The sequence below is a fragment of the Sceloporus occidentalis genome, unplaced genomic scaffold (assembly GCF_023333645.1).
Source record: "Sceloporus occidentalis isolate IW3139 unplaced genomic scaffold, rSceOcc1.0.p SCAF_33, whole genome shotgun sequence".
In the NCBI taxonomy this organism is placed as follows: domain Eukaryota; kingdom Metazoa; phylum Chordata; class Lepidosauria; order Squamata; family Phrynosomatidae; genus Sceloporus; species Sceloporus occidentalis.
This window is the reverse complement of record NW_028317013.1, coordinates 940,528-964,618: the sequence shown is the minus strand read 5'-3', so window position 1 is coordinate 964,618 and position 24,091 is coordinate 940,528. Positions and strand designations below refer to the sequence as shown.

The following is a 24,091-nucleotide window of genomic DNA, read 5'->3' as shown; positions in this document are numbered from 1 at the left end:
GTCAGATTGTTTGGCTGGTAAAAGGCTACTTTTGGGGCATGCGTAATTCAGGTGGTCATTTGGTCATTGTGCCTCCCTCTCCTCTTTGGAATATCTTTGAAGCCGGTTAACTCAATTTAACCCATTCAAACCATATATTTTTGAAAACTAGACACCCCAGGGTATTCCAAATGCTGTTATTTTAACCCTTTCCATGCACCAATTATAGAACTACACTTTGTCAAACTTTGTAATAGTAATTTTTTTATTTTTTTTTTCACACAAATTGTACTTTAGGTATAGATATACAGGTTCTGGTATATGCCACTGTCAAACACCCCCCCAATGTGTGTTCAGGAACATCTCCTGAGTGCAGTGATACCCGACATGCATGAGTTTGTCGGGTTGTTTCAGATTTAAAATGCCACATTTGGGAAGTGCGCTTTTTTTCTCCATTTTGGTCAGTCTGTACCTATGCCCTATCTTTGAGCTAGGCCACTCCAATTTACCCCATCAGCCATTTTTTTTATATATTAGACACCCCTTGGGTATTTGAAGTGCTTTTATTTTAACTCTTTGTTGAGATTTTTGAGAAATTTTAGCACTTGCTCAAAATAATAAACTTTATTTTTTAATTTTATTTTATTTTTTTAATACTTTTTTTATATTTTTTTTTTACACATTTTGCTGGTACTGGATGGTTCATCTAGTGACATCACTGCATAATTATTTTTAAATGTTAGCACATTTTTTTTTATTTTTTTTTTCCATATTTTTTTTTTTTTGAATATTTTACTAATCACATAGTGATTAGAAAGCTGGGCTCCATTGACTTGCATGGTTGAATGCAGTACCTGTATTCAACCAGCAAGTGGAGCCAGTTCTCTAGAGGGTCTGGAGACCCTCTAGCGAACTTTTTCGTCTCTATTGTTTTATTTCCCGGGCCGCCGCCATCTTGCTTGATGGCGAAGATCACCGGCAGCGGCGGCTGTGACCGCTCTCCGGAGCGGTCACAGCCCACCTAGAGGTAAGTGTTTGGTGTCGCTGGATGCCTCCTGATCGAGGCATTCCAGCGACACCATTTAAGTTTAGGAGGCGATCGTTGATCGCCTCCTAAACGCTTTTAAAACGGGCGTCCGCCGCCATACAATGTATGGCGGCTGTTGACGCCCCGGGGAGGGGCCAGACATGGCCCCCGATGCCGATCTCGGCCTTCCTGAATGCCTCGACATCGAGGCATTGCAGCAAGGCCGTTTAAGCGAAGAAAGTGATCCTTGATCACTTTCTAAGCTTATTTAATTTTTTGACGGTTCAGGACCGTCAAAGGTCATTTAGTGACCTTCTTGTTATGACGGTCCTGAACCGGCAAAGGTCGCGAAGGGGTTAAAAAGTAGGAACATTTAGAAAAAAAAACTCCTGCATTTTCATGGTTTTACCTGAAAATTATACATAGCCAGTGCAGATGAAAACAAATTATAGATTGTGACAGGATGTCCAGGGTTTTCACCATAAAACACAAAAATAGGCTTCAGGATATAATTTACTTGAGATTTATTCACAAATTAAATAGTACTGTGTTTAGCGGTGTAATAAAACAAACAAAACAACAAATTCTACTCCAGTTTGGGGACTGACTATACAATAAATCTAGTTAAACTACACAACGCTGTGTATGATATGAATGTCACTCACAAACGAATGTAGTAAAACGTCAGAGGATTCTGTAAAAATTACTTTTTAACCCCTTCGCGACCTTTGCCGGTTCAGGACCGTCATAACAAGAAGGTCACTAAATGACCTTTGACGGTCCTGAACCGTCAAAAAATTAAATAAGCTTAGAAAGTGATCAAGGATCACTTTCTTCGCTTAAACGGCCTTGCTGCAATGCCTCGATGTCGAGGCATTCAGCAAGGCCGAGATCGGCATCGGGGGCCATGTCTGGCCCCTCCCCGGGGCGTCAACAGCCGCCATACATTGTATGGCGGCGGACGCCCGTTTTAAAAGCGTTTAGGAGGCGATCAACGATCGCCTCCTAAACTTAAATGGTGTCGCTGGAATGCCTCGATCAGGAGGCATCCAGCGACACCAAACACTTACCTCCGGGAAATAAAACAATAAAGACGAAAAAGTTCGCTAGAGGGTCTCCAGACCCTCTAGAGAACTGGCTCCACTTGCTGGTTGAATACAGGTACTGCATTCAACCATGCAAGTCAATGGAGCCCAGCTTTCTAATCACTATGTGATTAGTAAAATATTAAAAAAAAATAAAAATAAATAAAAAATGGGAAAAAAAATGTAAAAAAAATGTGCTAACATTTAAAAATAATTATGCAGTGATGTCACTAGATGAACCATCCAGTACCAGCAAAATGTGTAAAAAAAAAATATATAAAAAAAGTATTAAAAAAATAAAATTAAATTAAAAAATAAAGTTTATTATTTTGAGCAAGTGCTAAAATTTCTCAAAAATCTCAACAAAGAGTTAAAATAAAAGCACTTCAAATACCCAAGGGGTGTCTAATATATAAAAAAATGGCTGATGGGGTAAATTGGAGTGGCCTAGCTCAAAGATAGGGCATAGGAACAGACTGACCAAAATGGAGAAAAAAAGCGCACTTCCCAAATGTGGCATTTTAAATCTGAAACAACCCGACAAACCCATGCATGTCGGGTATCACTGCACTCAGGAGATGTTGCTGAACACATATTGGGGTGTTGTTTGACAGTGACATATACCAGCACCTGTATATCTATAACTAAAGTACAATTTGTGTGGGGAAAAAAATAAAAAAAATTACTATTACAAAGTTTGACAAAGTGTAGTTGTATAATTGGTGCATGGAAAGGGTTAAAATAACAGCATTTGGAATACCCTGGGGTGTCTAGTTTTCAAAAATATATGGTTTGAATGGGTTAAATTGAGTTAACCGGCTTCAAAGATGTTCCAAAGAGGAGATGGAGGCAGACTGACCAGATTTGTTAAAAAAGATTTGGAAATCATAAAACGCTGCTTGTACTTATTGCCCTATAACTTACAAAAAACAGCAAAAAAACATAAAAACATTGGGTATTTCTAAACTCAGGACAAGTAGTAGAATCTATTTAGCTAGTTTTTTTACTTGCTTTTTTAGGTGAGTAAAAGATTTTTCAAATAAAAGTCATAAAATGTGTTTTTTTTTCAATTTTGCACCATGTTTTTTTTTTTTTTTATATAGTAAATAAGATGATACGATCAAAATAATGATATCTGAAGAAAGCCCATCTTGTCCTGAAAAAAACAATATATAACTTATGTGGGTACACTAAATGGGTGAGGAGAAAATTACAGCTGAACACAAGCACCACAAAAGTGTCAAAACAGCCTCGGTCCCACAGGGTACAAAACGAAGACTCCAATAGTGCAGTATCCTAATGTAAATGATGATAAAAATGTTATGCAAAAGCACTTGATTGTAAAAGAGTCCAGATAATTCCAATAAAAGTCCAAAACTTGTGGCCTTGTTCTCGTTCTCCACGCGTTTTGCCAATGACACTTGGCTTCCTCAGGAGAATTAATATCCAAATAATAGTAAGATGAGAAGAAAAATATGTGTGTTCCTGTGCGGTGTCCTGCCGGTTTTTATACTACATTCGTTTGTGAGTGACATTCATATCATACACAGCATTGTGTTGTTTAACCCCTTAAGGACCGGGCTCGTTTTTTCTTTTTGTACCCTGTGGGACCGAGGCTGTTTTAATACTTTTGTGGTGCTTGTGTTCAGCTGTAATTTTCTCCTCACCCATTTAGTGTACCCACATAAGTTATATATTGGTTTTTTCAGGAAAATAAAAAAAACATGGTGAAAAATTAAAAAAAAACAAATTTTATGACTTTTATTTGAAAAATCTTTTACTCACCTAAAAAAGCAAGTAAAAAAACTAGCTAAATAGATTCTACTACTTGTCCTGAGTTTAGAAATACCAATGTTTTTATGTTTTTTTTGCTGTTTTTTGTAAGTTATAGGGCAATAAGTACAAGCAGCGTTTTATGATTTCCAAACCTTTTTTAACAAATCTGGTCAGTCTGCCTCCATCTCCTCTTTGGAACATCTTTGAAGCCGGTTAACTCAATTTAACCCCATCAAACCATATATTTTTGAAAACTAGACACCCCAGGGTATTTCAAATGCTGTTATTTTAACCCTTTCCATGCAACAGTTATACAACCACACTTTGTCAAACTTTGTAATAGTAATTTTTTTATTTTTTTTTCACACAAATTGTACTTTAGTTATAGATATACAGGCAGGGCCGGCACAAGGCAAAATGCCGCCTGGGGCGAATTTTAAAATGCCGCCCCCCCCTTATCTACCCTTCCTCTCCCTCCGTCCCTGCCGCCCCCCCCCATTATCTACCCTTCCTCTCCATCCGCCCCCCCCCTGTACTTACCTTTCAGCAGTCCTGCGGCGAGTCTCCCTGTTCGGTCTCGGTGCCGGCTTGTAACGCTGAGCGCCGGAAATCTTCCGCCACTCAGCATTACAAGCCGGCACCGAGACCGAACAGGAAGACTCGCCGCAGAGGAGAGAGAGAGGGGCGCCGAGCGGGTACTGACAGCTTGGTAAGCGAAAACCACTCGGCGCCCCTTTCTCTCTTTCGCAAAAGTGCCGCCCCTTCAAAAGTGCCGCCTGGAGCGGTTGCCCCACTTGGCTCCATTGTCGGGCCGGCCCTGTATACAGGTTCTGGTATATGTCACTGTCAAACAACACCCCAATGTGTGTTCAGGAACATCTCCTGAGTACAGCGATACCCCACATGCATGGGTTTGTCAGATTGTTTGGCTGGTAAAAGGCTACTTTTGGGGCATGCGTAATTCAGGTGGTCATTTGGTTATTCTGCCTCCATCTCCTCTTTGGAATATCTTTGAAGCTGGTTAACTCAATTTAACCCCGTCAAACCATATATTTTTGAAAACAAGACACCCCAGGGTATTCCAAATGCTGTTATTTTAACCCTTTCCATGCAACAGTTATACAACCACACTTTGTCAAACTTTGTAATAGTAATTTTTTTTTTTCAACACAAATTGTACTTTAGTTATAGATATACAGGTCCTGGTATATGTCACTGTCAAACAACCCCCCAATATGTGTTCAGGAACATCTCCCGAGTACAGCGATACCTCACATGCATGGGTTTGTTAGATTGTTTGGCTGGTAAAGGGCTACTTTTGAGGCAACACAGACTTTTAGCATCTGGTCATTCTGCCTCCATCTCCTCTTTGGAACATCTTTGAATCTGGTTAACTCAATTTAACCCCGTCAAACCATATATTTTTAAAAACTAGACACCCCAGGGTATTCCAAATGCTGTTATTTTAACCCTTTCCATGCACCAATTATACAACTACACTTCGTCAAACTTTGTAATAGTAATTTGTTTTATTTTTTTTTCACACAAATTGTACTTTAGTTATAGATATACAGGTTCTGGTATATGTCACTGTCAAACAACACCCCAATGTGTGTTCAGGAACATCTCCTGTGTGCAGTGATACCGGACATGCATGGGTTTGTCGTGTTGTTTGAGATTTAAAATGCCACATTTTGGAAGTGCCCTTTTTTCCCATTTTGGTCAGTCTGTACCTATGCCCTATCTTTGAGCTCGGCCACTCCAATTTACCCCATCAGCCATTTTTTTTTATATTAGACACCCCTTGGGTATTTGAAGTGCTTTTATTTTAACTCTTTGTTGAAATTTAGCACTTGCTCAAAATAATAAACTTTATTTTTTTATTTTTTTTAATACTTTTTTTTTATATTTTTTTACACATTTTGCTGGTACTGGATGGTTCATCTAGTGACATCACTGCATAATTATTTTTAAATGTTAGCACATTTATTTTTTTTATTATTTTTTGAATATTTTACTAATCACATTGTGATTAGAAAGCTGGGCTCCATTGACTTGCATGGTTGAATGCAGTACCTGTATTCAACCTGCAAGTGGAGCCAGAGTTCTCTAGAGGGTCTGGAGACCATCTAGCGAACTCTTTCATCTTTATTGTTTTTTTCCCGGGCCGCCGCCATCTTGCTGATGGCGAAGATCACCGGTCACAGCCCATCCAGAGGTAAGTGTTTGGTGTCACTGGATGCCTCCTGATCGAGGCATTCCAGCGACACCATTTAAGTTTAGGAGGTGATCGTTGATCGCCTCCTAAACGCTTTTAAAACGAGCGTCCGCCGCCATACAATGTATGGTGGTTGTTGACGCCCCGGGGAGGGGCCAGACATGGCCCCCGATGCTGATCTCGGCCTTGCTGAATGCCTCGACATCGAGGCATTACAGTAACGCTGTTTAAGCGAAGAAAGTGATCGTTGATCACTTTCTAAGCTTATTTAATTTTTTGACGTTCAGGACCGTCAAAGGTCATTACATGACCGTTTTTCCATCACGGTCCTGAACCGGCAAAGGTCGTTAAGGAGTTAACTATATTGCACTATTATTTGTTTTTTCTCCCTCATGTACACACGTCCCCATTATTCGTTGATTGGTCATTTTAAACATCCTGAGGAATGTTCTTTGGGCAGCTGCAGTAATTTTTTATACTATTCACTTTATCACGTGAGATTTGGGGTCCTTTTACACTATACAATAAATCCCTATTCCTATTTTATAAATAAAATTCACATGCTGCATCAAAATTGGTACGCAGTACCTTTTCCATGGTCATAAGCTTTAAGGCTAACTGCCTTCTCTCTCCTCTACAGCACACACACCAAATTGCTTCAGAGGCTGCCTTTTAAACTCCTGCAGTGTTTAATTACACCCACCCACAAAAAGCTGTATATTCGGTTTGTTAGCCCTATAATACCAGGAATAGAGAGCGCTCCAAACTGCTACTCGTGTAAAATGCATCTTTAGCTCTGCCGCAGGATATGTTGAAGTATTTGTCCTGATTTCAGAAACACCTCATATGTGATAGTATGTCATAGTGTTTGGTCATTGCAGGGTTGAAATTGTACAGTACAGTGAAGGAAAAAATGATTTGATCCCCTGCTGATTTTGTACATTTATCCACTGACAAAGACATGATCAGTCTATAATTTTATGGTAGGTTTTTTTTAAACAGTGAGAGACAGAATAACAACAAAAAAATCCAGAATAACGCATTTCAAATAAGTTATAAATTGATTTGTATTTTACCAAGTGAAATAAGCATTTTTGGTCGCCGGCAGGGGCTTCCTCTAGCATCAACCAATTGGTTGATGCTAGAGGCCCTTTGACTCCTGAGGCTGAACTTATGGATTTCCACTTCCGTTAACCCCTGCGATGCTGCGTAGATAAGGTAGGCTAGAAGGGGAAGGGACCATGGAGATTAGTAAACGAAAAAGAAGATGAACACGAAGATTGTTCGTGTTGTGTATCTTCGTCTTCGTATACGTTGGACAGGCCATCTTGCAAACTGGAAAAACCCTACCAATAAGGCCACATAATTACACATACTGTATACTCTCCAGCAGCAGATCGGGTCCTGCAGTATGCACCTTAGAGCTCAATACTTGAGGACGGGCGCTTTGTATAAAAATAAAAAAAAATGTGTACCCAGCCCATGGCCCCCTCATATATAAAATTTGGAGGCCATTTGCATTAATGTACCAGGACTGCTGATAACCCAGTCTACTGGCATGCCAGATTACATGATACAATGAAGGTTATGATCCTGGTGCAAAGTTCGAAAAGTGTTAGTGGTCGCTGTAGCTGTTTCTTGTGAATGTGATTCTTGTGAATGTAATTGGTGATATTTAAGTATTTTTTTATTATTATTTATTTAATTTTATTATTAACTGATGTCGCTGGCTTCTAATCATACTATATACATAAATGCAGGATTTCTGGAGTGAATATTATGTCTCACTAATAGATCTTTAAATTAATTCTGGTAGTGTACCCATACCTCCCAACATTTCAAATGGCCAAAAAAGCACACTTTTGGAGGTTTGGTTCAGAGCTTTACCAATCATGTGCTTTTGGGACCTGTTGATAGCTATTGTGATTGGGTAAGCCATTTAGAAGGATATTAATGTATTTTATTTACTCATTTCATTTGTAAACACATGTTAAGCTTTTAAATACACATTGTGATGACCTTTGTGAATGCAGAACACAATGATACACTCATACATAGCTATTATTCTGATGACATCACAGGGGAACATCAAGTGGGGCATTGAGGCTTTGAGTCCCACAGAAAGCTGGGCTCACCTAAACATACACTCAGGAGTTATGGGTGTATAATTTCTACATACTACACGACAGCACTTATCAAACAACACCCAGTATCATGTAAAATTCATAAGTGTCAGGTCTTAAATGGTCCTTAAGTTTTGAATGTGGTTAGTGGTACCAAGAATCAAAACTGAACAACCAAAGCATTTTTTGCCATTAAGAAACAGTTTAAACAGAGGTTTATTTAGTATATGTAGCTCTGGCAGTCTTTGCCAACTTTATATACAGTATGATCTATTGTCATTAAAACAATACACAAATAAAACCTATTGTATGGAGAAGAAAAACAATCTCTAATAATTATTATGCAGTTACCACACCCTCCCAAACGCATCTTCAAAGTCTAGCATTAATTACAATAGCTTTAGCTTCAAACTCCCTCGTACTTTGAAGAACAACAGGGTGGGGCAACACATAGTGATGGTTGGGTTCTGGTATATTGTTATTTTCACACAATAATTGAAGCCACAAAGTAGAACTAACCAATAAAACATATGCTGGATAATGCTTACTCAGCACTGATATCGGGGAAGGGCTGGAAATCTTTAGTCAAAGGGGAAGCTGAACCAAGAGCCAACAAAAACAGCACACCTAGTGTGCCATGTCTAGTTCTGTCCAACACACAAAAGTACAATGAAAGAAGCTAGTTGTGGTGTAAATGATGCCAACAAAAGAAACAAACAGCTTCAAGCAGTGGCCCAAAACCTTGAAATCAGAGTAGCCTAGGAGACATTGACATTTGTTATGAGCCACATGTAGCATAAAGAACATTGTAAAATACCGTATTTGCTCGATTATAAGACGACCCCCCAAAATCTGAATATTAACTTAGGAAAAAAAGAAAAAGCCTGAATATAAGACGACCCTAAAGGAAAAAAGTTTTACCAGTAAATGTTAATTCATGTAAACTATTTTTTTTAATAAAAGCTATGATTGAGAAAAATATTTTTTTTGTTTTTATTTCTTGTATTTTCCAACCTGTCCCCCAGTTACGCACATCTGCCCCCAGGCTTGCCACTCCAATATGGCACTGTGGCCCATGATATGCCTTTTAACCCTCTATATGCCACTGTGCCCCATGGTATGCCTTTTGATCCCCTATGTGCCACTCTGCCTCCAGAAATGCCTTATACCCCTATATGCCACTCTGCCTCCAGAAATGCCTTATACCCCTATATCCCATTCTGGCATTTAGGGGGTTAAAATGCATATTATGGGGCAGAGTGGCATATAGGGAGGTATAAGGCATTTCAGGAGGCAGAGTGGCATTAAGGGAGTTAAAAGGCATTGTATAGAGCACTCTGCCTCCAGAAATGCCTTATACCCCTATATGCCACTCTGGCATTTAGGGGGTTAAAATGCATATTATGGGGCAGAGTGGCATATAGGTGTATAAGGCATTTCAGGAGGCAGAGTGCTCTATTAAATGCCCCCTTAACGCCACTCCAGAAATGCCCTATGCCCCCATTTAACACACACACACACCCTATACCCCCATTTAACTAACACACACACACACACTCTCCCCTCCCCTCCCCTCTCAGCCCTCTCTTACCGGTGCTTCCAGCCGGGGCAGCGGGTTGACGTCGCCTTCTGCTGCAGCCGGAAGGAGGTGGAGTTGGCAGCGGGGGTTTGTCTGCGTCCGTCGCGCAAACCTTCCCCGACTGTCAGAGATCAGAGTTCCCCGCACCGGTGCGGGGAACTCTGATCTCTGACAGCCGGGGAAAGTATACGCGACGGACGCAGACAAACCCCCGCTGCCAACTCCACCTCCTTCCGGCTGCAGCAGAAGGCGACGTCAACCCGCTGCCCCGGCTGGAAGCAGGAAGCACCGGTAAGTGTGTGTATGATGGGGGGGGGGGGGTGAGACAGGAGGATCCAGGTCCCCTGCAGCGGTGCGGGGGATCTGGATCTTAGTCTCCTAATCAGACTCTATTTGAGGTCTGATTAGAAGACGACCCCGATTAGAAGACGAGGGGTATTTTTCAGAGCATTTGCTCTGAAAAAAACCTCGTCTTATAATCGAGCAAATACGGTATATGTACAGTATGCTCATATATATAGAAACCAAGAAACAGAACTTGAAAGCAGATAAGAACCATTTTGCCCACCTAGATTGCCTGTTTTTATTGCTTTAAAGACTCAAACCCTAATCAGTCCTTGGCCTTGTCTTAGATTCAGGATAACTTTATGCCTATTCCATGCTTTTATAGCTCAGATATGAGTTAAAGGATGTTCAGAAAAGTTACTATTTTGAGTTGTTATAATGTTACATTGATACAGGGATAAGTAACAGCCCCATTCTAAAACATTCTATTGTGGAAACATTAAATGCAAAGCAGACCTGTCATTTGCTGCCATTGGCGCATTTTCTGCACTCTTCTATCCATTGCTATTAGACTACTCTTAGGGTTACATATTAAAAGTTTTAATTTAATTTGGTCTAATTTAAGTTTTAATTTTCTTTGCTCTTGTGCCATTTGGTTTTCGTTTTGAATCCTACAAAAGATAGCTAACAATACTTGCAATATTGCTTCTTCCCAGCAGATGGCACTGTTTTAACACATTTGTAGTGTAGTTAGGAGCATTACACAGCATACATGCATATGAGTACATATGTGATATAGGAATCAAATTACATGTGTAATTATTTGATTACATATATATCAGTCATATATGTAATCAAATAATATGCGTATGTGCATTTAACACAAGTGTAAAATAATATTACCATAACTCTAAAACATTGTGCAATGCTGTACAGTGGTTGGGCACTAATGAGCGGGTGATACAAAAGAGCTCTTTCTGTTTCTCATGCGTTGGTGTGTGATAATATGAAAGTGTAATTACATGCATGCATATGTAAGCTGTGTGTTTGGATACATAGCAATCGATCTATGCTCTGTACGTTTATTTACTGTTCTAACTTGCTCAGAAGTTTTTAGAAGCCTATGAATTTAGATAAGCCTTTTACAGGTGAAATCCCTAAGTTAACTAAGAAACTGAGTATGACTATTCTTTTTAAACAGGATTTCTAATTTAAGATAAAAAATATATATTTTTTCATCAACTTTAAATGATGTCTCTATGTTTGCTAACACTATACAAAAGTATCCTTTTTTAATATACTTTAATAGCATATTTCCAATTATAAAAGCAGTCTTGTTTATCTTATGAAGTCGATCTCAATGTTTGATAAAAGTAACATGTACTTGTATTAACATAATCAGTTTGGTCCCCTGTTTGGTGGCAGATGTGTTGTCGCATGCTTGGACCTGCCACCCTAGGCCAGAATATATCTCTGGGCAGGTAGGTTGATATATTACTAATAAATACCATATTACCATATATAACCACTCCAAAAGAGTTGAAAAGCATTTAGAAAAATAATTCCGCTCCATTGGCTAATGTCATTTCTTTTTTAATGGCAGGCTTACATTAATTGTCCAACAACAATTTAAAACAACACACTGCTCTGGATAACTGAAGATTGCACCATGGGGGTCTGTGGAAAGAGTGGCAGTAAAAAGCTTTAAGATCCTTTAGACATTGAAAAAACTGGCTTCTTTTACGATGGAATTTTGAGAAGTAGTTTGTACTTTAAGAAGTTACAAGCTACTAAAGTTGGGTGAAAAGAAGTAGCTGTAGTGTTTCCTCTTTAGAAGAAATACTTGCGGGGAAAAGCTCGTTCCTGCATCTGAGTTTGTGATATGTCTCGCAACATGTTTTAGGGAGTATCGGTTCCTGACTATTTTTGCATTAGTTGTTGCTTGCAGTTTTTGTCAGTAACTCCTATGGATGCGATTTTTAATATCTTGCTTAGCTGTGTAAGCCGCTTTCTCGTGTCTGCCTGCAGACAGTGATCTGGTCTCGACAGTCAGTAACTGCTCCTACAGTGAGTGGCACACATTTTAACCTTAATTAACCGAGAGGAGCCCATCTTTAGAGAAAATCCCAATTACACCCATGAATCAGAGTCCCTTCTATACATCTGGACTCTCTGTAGCTATCTCAGCTACTTTTATTGTAACACAACCACAGTATTCATTTTATTAGAACTTTCTACATAGCTGCGGCTATAGTTAGTTGCGGTGTCTTTGTTTACAGCATGGCTTCACTCAGTAGACCATGACAGCTCTTATAAAAACATGAAGAGCGTTTCACTACTGCTTGTTATGTCTGCAGTACTTAACCACTTCATTCTTTATTTGTCTATAACTATTTCAATCATTGTTAAAAAGATAATGACAGTATATCATCGTTAAAAAGATAATGACAGTATATTTTAAAGAGTTAGCAAGATTTTTATGATTTTAATTACAAATGGCTTGTTCACTTATACTTTCCATTTTTCTTCCAAATTGGTTCTCTTTACATCTGTCCAAAAACGAATGTTTTTTTTGCTAATGTCTTGATAATTGTATTTGCCTCTCTATATCAAGCTACAACTCAATCCTAAAATTAATTATGTCCTCTGGATTTTTTTTTTATAGCTACAAAGAAATACCATCTTATGACGAACTATAAAATCTAGTAAAGCAGGTTTTTCAGTTCATCGTTGAACCTGTAATAACATTATTTAAAGATGAAGCACTTCCAAAAAATTACCTTTACGTTAACATTATATTTTTTCCATGTCTTTTTTGAAAAAGGTTAAAAATAAAAGCCTGCTTTTCACTGCCCACAAACCATCCTAGCTTCTTATTCAAACCTTTCTCTACCGCTACGGGAGACGCATAATGTTTTCCACTCAGACATCAAAGACTTGCCAGAAAGACTAGCTAGATGGAGCTTCTTTAATAAGAGCTTTTGAAGTCCTGTGACATCACAGTGGAACAGCATGGAAATTTAGGGCTAAGGCTCTTTGTGTAACCATAAAATATATGTCTGAGACTTACGGCTCTGCAGATTCATGCTGATATATTGGCTCAGACTTGATTTGTTCAGTTTCGTCGCTTTTGTTCTTCTGAGATGGATCCTGGAAGAAAATCTGGTAGAACTATTTTAAGAAACAATTGTTAGCTTCATGCTAAGCTAAACAACATTCAATAAAAGGTACTACCTAAGTGCATATAGAGTGTCACAATTACCTATTTAAACAATATAGTTAAGTATTAGTGTTCTACTTACATTAAGAGAAAAGAACTCAATAGCAATAGCCATCTGGTAGCCAAAGCCATCTATTATTTTTAATGTTTTCTGCTGATCAAAAGTCTGTTTTATGGGTTTTTAGAAATGTTCTCCTCATTTGTTAATTAATTGTTAATAATGTGTTACATTGTGTTACTTATTAGACCTATGTCACATGCAAGACTATGCAGGCCCAGTAAACCTTCTACTTGCCGCATACATGAGCAGTGTCATTAATTCTGCTGTGTTTGTGGGGTAATATGCCACAAAATGTCCTGTGTCTTTTAATCCAGCATTAAATGAACATCACCGCAATTGAAATTTATTCCCTCAGAATTCAGATTTTCTTTTGGAATCACCATACTTCTCAACCCCTTGGATTTATGGTGTCCCTTTCCCTATCCTTCCGCCCATCGTCATTCCTATCATAACAACACAATTTGTGTGCCCCTGGAACTGTTTGTTTTTTCTTTGCTGTTGTCATGCCTACTGTTGCTGCTTTGTATCTTTCACATGAATGTGTAAATGATTGTCAGTGCTGTGCTGCAGCCCAGTACAATACATGTATGAATGTTTTGATGCCGCAAATGTGTTTTTATTGTTGTTATTATTATTATTGATCGTATACAAATGTTTTGCCTGTATATACTTGATAAAGCTTGAAATGTTTGTGTTCTTTGCCTTTTGTGTATGTTTTATGTCGGGATAGGATAAGAAGAATGACTTCTCTCCCTTCTATTTTTTACATCACAGGAATTTTCACATTTTTGACGCTAATGTTCCCCCTTTATTAATGGAAATACCAATGCAAATATCCCACCAATTTATCGTTATGATGTCAGTATTTCCAGGGAGGTGGAAAGTGGCATTTTCCACTTGTTTAGGCCATTGTACCCTTTGATACTGGAAAACATTTAGCAAGCCAAAATTCAGGACATTTTAGATCTGCAAAACAGTATCTTCCACTTATTTTTTTAATTCTTTTTTGTCCATTGCCAATAGGCCAGTCAACTTTTTTGTGTTATACTAGTGCTACAGGAATTACCGTATTTGCTCGATTATAAGACGACCCCCCAAAATCTGAATATTAATTTATGAAAAAAAGAAAAAGCCTGAATATAAGACGACCCTATAGGAAAAAAGTTTTACCAGTAAATGTTAATTCATGTAAAGTATGTGAACATTTTTTTTAAATAAAAGCTATAATTGAGAAAAATATTTTGTTTTTATTTCCTTTTTTTTCAACCTGCCCCCCCCAGTTCTGCAAATCTGCCCCCTGGCTTGCCACTCTGCTCCAGAAATGCCTTATACCCCCTATATGCCACTTTGCCCCATGATATGCCTTTTAACCCTCTAAATGCCACTGTGTCCCATGATATGCCTTTTGACCCCCTATGTGCCACTCTGCCTCCAGAATTGCCATATATCCCTATATGCCACTCTGGCATTTAGGGGGTTAAAAGGCATATTATGGGGCAGAGTGGCATATAGGGAGGTATAAGGCATTTCAGGAGGCAGAGTGGCGTATAGAGGGTTAAAAAGCATTTCTGGAGGCAGAGTGGCATTAAGGGGGTTAAAAGGCATTTCACAGAGCACTCTGCCTCCAGAAATGCCTTATGCCCCCCATTTAACACTCCCTCCCTCTCCCTCCTCCAAACTTACCGGAGCTTCTGAGTCCCCGGTGCATAGTCCGGGCAGCGTGTAGAGCTCTACTCAATTCGCGTAGACAACTTCCGCTGCAGCCGGGAGGAGGTGCGGTTAGCAGCGGGGGTTGTCTGTGTCCATCACGCAGACCTTCCCCGGCTGTCAGAGATCACGGGAAACTCTGATCTCGGACAGACGGGGAAGGTCTGCGCGATGGACGCAGACAACCCCCGCCGCTAACCGAACCGCCTCCCGGCTGCAGCTTAAGTTGTGTACACGAATCGCGTAGAGCTCTACACGCTGCCCGGACTAAGCACCGGGGACTCAGAAGTACCGGTAAATTGGGGGGGAGAGACAGGAGGATCCAGGTGTCCTGCATCGCTGCGGGGGATCTGGATCTTAGTCTCATAGTCAGACCTAGTTGAGGTCTGATTATAAGACAACCCCGATTATAAGACGAGGGGTATTTTTCAGAGCATTTGCTCTGGAAAAAACCTTGTCTTATAATCGAGCAAATACGGTAATTAAAATTATATAGGTGGGAGTAATATTTATGCATAAATATCACTCCCACCTATACATCTTTTTGCCGTTTTGCTATTGCACTATTATTATTTATTTGTTTTCCTACATGTATTTGTGCCCAAACATTTACGCTAAGAGTGCTGAAGGAGCACTTAGGATGGTGCTGCATATACTAGATTAGTATTTATTTATCACCTGTGGTGTTCTAGCTTTCTTGAGGTTCATCTTCACAAAAATGTGAAGTCAGCCACATTCCATTGACCAACATGGAAAACAGGGGTGGATCCAGAACTTATCCTCGGGTACAGTACTCACACTAACTCACCCTAACCCATACACTCACACACATCCAGACACAGACACATGCAGACAATTAACACCAACGCATGCACACAGACACTTAACACTAACATACAGTAACACACGCACACCCAGAGACTAACAGTAAGATGTAGTTGTCAGGATTCCACCTTACTAGCCCGGACCATGGATGATTTATTTTGCTGTAGTCCTGCTGCTACCACTAGTGGCCACCTTCCCCCTCCCTCTGGAGTGCTCGGGATCAGATTACCAGGTCAGCTGAGTCTGATCACCTGAGTAGAACCTGCCTTTATTAACCTGCCCTGCCCTTTAGTCAGGGCCTTTGCATTGGAGTGTTTAGACCGCTCTGTTTTGGCCTTGAACCAGTGCCTGTACCTGGACTTCCTGCCTGTACCTGGACTTCCTGCCTGTACCTGGACTTCCTGCCTGTACCTGCATTCCTGCCTGTACCTGCATTCCTGCCGCCTGCCCTGCCAGTGCGCTACTTGCCGTCAGCCCTGTCAGTGGGCCTCCGTACCCGTCAGCCCTGCCAGTGGGCTTCCTGCCGTCAGCCCTGCCAGTGGGCCTCTGTACCCGTCTGCCCTGCCAGTGGGCTTCCTGCCGTCAGCCCATCCCGTGGGCCTCCATATCCGTCAGCCCATCCCGTGGGCCTCTGTATCCATCAGCCCTGCCAGTGGGCCTCCTGCCTAGAGACTGCCTTTACTTGCTGGTCCTATCACCTTCATCAATACAGTACCTTTCCAAGTATCCTGTTTGTCCTGTGTTTCATTGCGCCTGTCTGTACCATCCCACTTACTGTCATGCATCGTGGGGTACAAACAGAACCCCTTGTGTCCCCTGCTACTGGGCTCCTACCCGACCTGCTTACCTGGTTCCTGACAGTAGTACTATAATACGTTTTGTATAATGGAGAAAATATCAAATCTAAAGAGACAATCCTTTGTTTAGGTTCATTGTGTTCCGGTTATATGGTACAAATGATTTAACAATTTGTTACAAAAATAAATTGATAAGACCATTGGCAGAATTCCCACAATGTTGCCATAGAAATCGTAGCCATTATTTCTCTAGATTACAGAAAAATAATTAGTATAATTCAGATGCATATTCTAGGCCTAGTCATTTTAGGTCTAGGGTTGCAGGTCTGTGTGCGGGAGTCCATTCATATCCCAGCTCCCTGTAGAGAGGATGGCACAGACAGAGAGGATGGCACAGACAGAGAGGATGGCACAGACAGAGAGGATGGCACAGACAGAGAGGATGGCACAGACAGAGAGGATGGCTGGGGTGCTAATCAAGGTCAGGCCTATGGCAAATCCAAAGGTAAATATGTCACTGTCTATCTAAACTATAAATTCCCCATGTGCTGCCCTGCCCACATTTCTAACCATACTACTATAACATTTTGCACCACAGCATCATACCTGTGTAGTTGAAACATTCATGGTCTCATCATCACCTTTCTTCTCCCTGAAAAAAATAGGAAATTTTGTTTCTCCTAAACTGCAATACCGTTCATCGTGTAAAAATCTGGGTTGTACATTCTACATTCAGTTAAAATTCTAAATGCAGTGTGCCCAGAGCAATCATAAATAGGTGTGAGAGAAACTAAACATATTGCAAACAATTTCTTGGCTGTGGCCCATTTCTGGTGGTGTAGAGGAGATGAGCAAAATGTTTTCTTTATGTCTCCAAATGATGAAGAAGGTCTTGGTAAGATAAGAAGACCAAGGGCTAAATAAGGTTTGAGGTTTTTACAGCAGGAATTAATGGACAGACTCAATGGATCAAACTTACCTGCCTGAACTTCTTATATGGTTCTTATCTCTATTAACTTCTGAATACTATGATTGCATACAGAGCACAAAGCACAAATGCCATACAAATCCCCCATATCTCCGATCTCTTCCAGGTACACCTGGGTTCTTCTAAAAACATGGTAACCCGGCTGATGGATGCTATTATCATCTGGAGATGGCCATATTTAATGAACATAACTACCATATTTTAGTAAAGCACATGCTACCAACACAACACAAAAAAATACCTTGAATTGATTAATGCACAAAATACTAATTCTGTGTATTATTATTGATTGCTTTATATAGCGGCATCATATTCTGCGGCACTCTACAATGGGTAGTTTGACAGGACAATAGATTAGAATACAATATCAGTAAAAAATTCAAGATGCCTCAAAGGAAAGCAAACAGGGTGTGTTCATTGCATAACCACACAATTAGTCTGTTCCCTGTAGTTTTCCATGCCATATGCATTGTGTGACAAATTCGCACCAAAAATAGGCTATATCAGTTTCATATATTTGTTTTAGCACAGAAGTTCATATTTAGGAAAAAAGTCCGAAAATTATGAAGCAGAAACTCAAAGTGTAATAATTTGATAAATCTGACCCAACATGTTTTTCTAGAATAACTCTTTGCAAATTTACAGTATTTTATAAAATATAACATTTTTTTTTATATTATTTACTTATCATTTTAAAAAAAAAATGTTATATGTATTTATATTCCTTAAATTTGGTAAATGTATGATGAGGTAATTGAACCACGAGTTAAACAACAATACACCAAATTATATGTGTATTTATATTATAATGGCTTACGAAGCTTAAGAGATAAACTAAACTCATATTTTGTTAGTCCCCATACACTTGTCATTGTGGGCTTTTGGGGGGAGTGCCTCGGCAACAATTGAACTATGACTTATACAATATGTTATTAATCAAAATTTGAGTAGCTGAGCACTGAGATATAGTTCCATAGTAGCCGAAAGGGCACTATTCCGCCCCTTTCTAAAATACTATGAGCATGACGATAATAATTAATCAGACCTAAGTTCAAAGGACTGTGAAGGACCATGTTGTTGATGACAACCTAACACCCTCTAATTTTCAGATAATTTGTTATTAAGAATCTGTCACCACTATTTATACCGATGTTTGTATTTAACTGATTACAAAGACCGGACCTAAGTGATGATGCAGTTTCCTGCACACATCCAAGAGTCAAGATTAAAAACATGTCACTATGTCCTTCTTTGGACTATTTTTATTCCAGTAATTAGAGGAATAATCTCTAATTTCACTCCTCTGTTTCTAATTGGACCACCATGTAAGTGGTATATTATTGTTTTAGTTTAAATGCTTCTTACTATGGCCAGTCTGAGGGGGAAAGTAATGCTGACAGCATCGGAGCAGGTCAAGTAAGGGTAAGTAGGGCAATTATATCATTTTTGGTTTCATTTCCAAAGCATTATGATAGAAAAATGTGCACAGTTCAACAGAAATTCTATGCATGCTTTTAGAATTTGATGATCAGACTGGGAAATCTTTACAAACCCCCAAAAAAGAAACTTGTACGATATCTGCCATAACCTGTGTTTTATTCTTAATTACATTTGTAAGACTGACTTTAAGAGGTCCTAACTAAGTGATGTTCCAGTTTCGTTATAATTACACATCTATAATACTCAAATACTTACTTTGAAGGTCAGTGAATTAAACAATAAAAATATTTAAAAGAAAAAAATATACTTTAACAAGGCCAAATGTTGCATTCTCTTGTAATGTCACAGAAACATTATTTTTTCATATACACGGTATAAATAAAAAAGAAAGCACATAAATATATTACTATAGTAATATAAAGTATTATTATATATATGGTACTATATTTAATTGAACCATTGATTATTCCAGTTTTTGAATAGACATGCTAGTACTTACTTATCATGTTCATGTTGATTTACTTTTTTTCTCATTTCGCTCAAACGAGTTTGCGTTTCTGAAAGCTGATCTCGAATTTTCTCTAGCTTTTGTTCCAGATCCTGATTGGTACGTTTTAGTTTTTCATTCTCTGTCTTTGTAACCTTCTCTGTGCTTTTCAGCTTATGAAGTTCTCTTTCCAACTTTCAAAACAAAAATATGTTTTAGAATTTGAATGGCTTATTTCCATTTTTATCAAATCCAACTGAATTTGATTACACTAAATTCTAGATTCTTCAGATGTACCACCGACTAGATTGTAAGCTTGCAAAAGCAGGGCCCTCTTCTTCTTAGTAGCTATATCAGCTACTTAGCATAAAAAGCTAATCCCAATATCCTATATTGCTTTACCTGCTGTAAAGGAAAATATTTTCTTTTCTTTTATAGAGAAACTGTTGCAAAAACTAGATTTCTGTATCATACATAAATATCATACATATATAATACAGATTTACAAATTTGTGTTAATTTGGTAAATTAACTCAAAGTGATTATTTAACAACATGACAATGAATTCTGCCTGAGATGGTACTTTTTGATGACGTTGCAATTTTCATTCTTCTGGCAATAAAAGTGTCCATGATATCCTAAGTGCTTCTAGATGTTTCTGTCTACACCTGTGTGTACACCTTCCCCCTCCATCTGACTTCATCTTCACACAGGGCATAGGAAATATGACATCATATCCTTGTGCTCTGCCTCAGCAGAGTAAGCATGGAGTTATCCACAGATCTCCATGGTATAAATCTCTCAGTTTCAAGGAGCTCTCTGAAGTGTACTATGTAGATCAGTTGTCCGATATGGTGACTGGCCCCTAGTAAAGCATCCCAGGGCCTACTTCACCTACACAATAATATGCAACAATAGCAAGATTTCAAAATGTACATGAAAATAGTGGGACCAGATGTCTTGATTTCCTGGGACAGTACCCTGACTGAGGGACTGATTGCTGTGCTTTGTTTCTATTTGTCTCAAGAATTGTCCACTTAACCCATCTTAAGTCTAAGTAAATCACATTTGAAAAGCATTTGGGTTTTTTCATTAATGTCATTAAATATTTACTTTAGTAAATGACATCAAATGAATACCAGCAAATTTATTGTATTCAATATTACCCTTAAAGATCCCACCAGTGGTACCCAGTAGGATTTCAATGATTTGTTAGGTATGTGATATTTGACTGATAACAGAAGAAAAAACAAGAAAGGACGTCAAAGAAATTACTGCTTAACCTTGCTCCCTTACCTGATCCTGAACGCCAACCAACTGCTGTACTTCTTTATTTTTCACTTCAATGACTTTCTTCATTTCTTGGCTGTGAAAGCTGCTTCGTTCATCACTCTAAAATGTGTTCTCAAGTTAGCAAAACTCTTTCTTTGTAGTTTTATGGTTTGTTATTGTTCAGACTATAATGTCAGTCATAAGACATGATGTTTATGGAGATTCATGAATGTGCTGTTCCAACTACTCTGTTGAACTTAACATTTTGTTGTCACTAAACATAGCAACATCATTTCCCAGAAATAATTCTTTAATCAAATAAAATATTGCCTCATTCATACTTTTTTTGTGGGGAGGACTTTAGTTGTGACACAAAAGCAGGCACTGATAGGTTGCTGTCATAACAAATGAAAAGGCTTCTTAAAGGTTTTGGTGTTATTTTCCAAAATAATTAAATAACAGATGTGCTAAGGTTTATTTGATTAAAATGCTAGAAATGAACAGTTGATCATCAAATGCTTATTTGTAGAACTACTATATACCTCATGAAGCAATTTTTTTCTTTCAGCATTCATTTGTTGTTCCATCTCCTCGTATAAATGATGTACCTCTGCTGTGTGTTCAGATATTCTTCTGTGGGCAAAATTACAAACTGTCTTAGTTTTTGTCTGCAAACATTCTTACCATGCATGTCTGGGAATTTGATTTCTATGAATTCTAGTAATATTGTTTGCTAAAAAATAAAAAGTAATCACAGACAAACAGTTTTAACTCAAATTGTGAGTTGTAACTAAAATGTTGGTGAATAAACCCCTGTGGGTTTGATGTATTCAACAATAACCTAGCAGATCAACTCTTCTGATTTCCTCCTTAATGCCAATCCTAGAAAACTCACCATCTAGCCCAATATCCATCTGCCCTTATTTCAACCCAGCTCGGCACATTACCTAGGTATACTCCAACTATAGTGAATAACACAATTGTTAAGTTTGGTATTCCAAAGAGGGCTAGATACTTTTATGCCGCCTGAATTTGTCTATAAGCAATGTCTTTCTGTAAGTCTCTAAGTACTTAAAGTTCTAAAACCTCCCTGTACATAGTTCACTGTATCATCTTCCAATTTTGGAAGACTAAAAATGCAGTATAGCAAACAAAGGACAATTCTTATTGAGCAACTTCTAAATAAATACACTATTGTTAATCGTTAAAATACTATTGCAGCCTTTCTTACATTTCTTAGTGTTGGACTAAGTTCATAAGTACATGTATCTGCCATTATGAGAATATTAATTGAAAGTTTTGTTGCAAAGTTTTTTGCTTAAGGATATTATTTAATTACATTCATTGTTATATTAAACTCACTTTTTTAGTGCCATCTCCAACGTCTCTTTTTCTTTCCTGGCTTCTTTTATTTGACTTGTAACTTTTGCCAAAAATTCTTCCAGGTTCTCAAGTAAATGAGGTTCATCGTGAGCAAGTCTCGTCCAGAGCTTCCAGATTTCTGTCTCACTGTGATAAAACAAAATAGTTTTGTGCAAATTGTATTGTTTAACCCCTTAAGGACAATGGGCAGTTCCTAAACCCACTGAAAACAATGCATTTTGAGCCCATACATGTACGGGCTTTGTCATTAAGGGGTTAAAGATTAGGAGATGTTACCAGATGGCCTTTGCAGCTCCTTAACATCTTTTTAACAGGGTCTCTCTTAGCAGCTTCATTAATTTCAATAAATGCAAGTATGTACAAACATTTATTGTCATTCTTTGTTTTCTGTTCCATAGAATGTGCTATGAAATATATTTCTATTGCATATGAGTATATGATGGCCTCAGTCCAGTTGGAATTGAAGACAGAAAATTGATGAGCTAATTTTAATATTTAATCTTTATTAGTTGAAGGCTTTAGCCTTAAAATGTAGGTTTCTGGTATAACAATCTCAATACACACCTAAACAATCTGTTCATTAAAATTGGTTATTTTTAAATGCAACGTGTCGCCTAAGATCAGAGCCAGACTGGCGATGACGGCTAGGCCCCGGCACTTTAAGGCCAGCAGCCACCCGATGATTTAATTGTGGCTGATGGCTGTATATGTGCCGACGTACATGTGCAGCTGTACCAATGTTTTTATGCTCACTGCTGGAGTGGCAGAATCGGAGTGTGTGGCACTGTCGGGCCCTGGCCCTCTGAGTATTTGCCCAGTATGCCAGATGGCCTGCCCAGGCCTTCAAGCTGTCTTGAGATATCAGCTAGTATACATTCTAGGTAGCTTGTCTTAAGTTGCCTAATGGCATATAAAAATACATTTTTGATGTCTTTTTCAACTTCAAGTGTGTTTTCTAGTGACTATTCTAAATTAATGAATTAACACTTTTCTTTCTTTTCTATTTTTTCAGATTTGTAATACGTTGATCTCAAATTAATTCACAGTGATTATGATCGGGGGTTTTCCCTTAGCATATAATATATAATTGCTCAATAAAAAAACAAGAAGACATTTTTGTTTGTTTCTTTTGCTACGTCTTACTCTTCAAATATATTATTTGCTCCCAGGTGTTCCATGAAGGACATAAACTGTTTCCTTTCCTCAATGTCTACATCCTCTAGCGATGGGAAATCGGGAAACTCTGTTATTCTTTTCTTAGATTTTCTTTTTCTCTTTTGATTCCACGGATTGTTATCTGACTGGATGAAGTCTCCTAAAAAAAGAGCAAAAAAGGCTATGTATAATCATTGCCCATGGCTGTATACAAACAGTATTGCTTAAGACATGATAAAGGTAGAATTTCTTCTATGTAAATAACACAGATGTTAGAACGATTTAAATAGAGTACAGTAAGAAAAAGAGGTTAGGGGATATCAATTGACTGTGTCCGTAGGGGGGCATGCAATGTGAATAATATATGCCAATGAGTATAAAAGGAAAACTGACAACTAGTTTACAAGGGCAAAAAAAAACGTCACAACATGCGTATTTGTTTGTGGAAGTGACTAAAACTGGAAAAAAGCGATCAGTACTAGTATGCTGTTTTGGTCTCCAACTAGCCCTTGAACTAATTTCCTTTTTCCGATAGTGCACAAACATAAACATTTGAAAGTTGATCCAATGGACAAAAGGAAATACTTTTGATCCCATAGATAAAAGCCACTCTGCACTCCCCCCACACAAAAGCAATGACATTTAAAGACACACAGAAGTCCCCAAAAATTATTGAACGAATAA

General features: G+C 38.5%; 1 protein-coding gene across 1 annotated transcript in view; it reads right to left on the bottom strand.

The window, feature by feature from the left end:
* Positions 1 to 24,091, bottom strand: part of LOC149298309 (EF-hand calcium-binding domain-containing protein 4B-like) — a 48,327-nt gene that overhangs the window by 9,405 nt on the left and 14,831 nt on the right. Inside the window, exons 3-9 of the mRNA XM_089487490.1 lie at positions 23,396 to 23,567; positions 22,232 to 22,378; positions 21,412 to 21,502; positions 20,894 to 20,989; positions 19,610 to 19,791; positions 17,289 to 17,334; positions 13,143 to 13,243 (exon numbers count right to left, since the gene is read on the bottom strand). Of these exons, the coding sequence (XP_089343616.1) occupies positions 13,143 to 13,243; positions 17,289 to 17,334; positions 19,610 to 19,791; positions 20,894 to 20,989; positions 21,412 to 21,502; positions 22,232 to 22,378; positions 23,396 to 23,567 (835 nt within the window). The remainder of the gene's footprint in view (positions 1 to 13,142; positions 13,244 to 17,288; positions 17,335 to 19,609; positions 19,792 to 20,893; positions 20,990 to 21,411; positions 21,503 to 22,231; positions 22,379 to 23,395; positions 23,568 to 24,091) is intronic.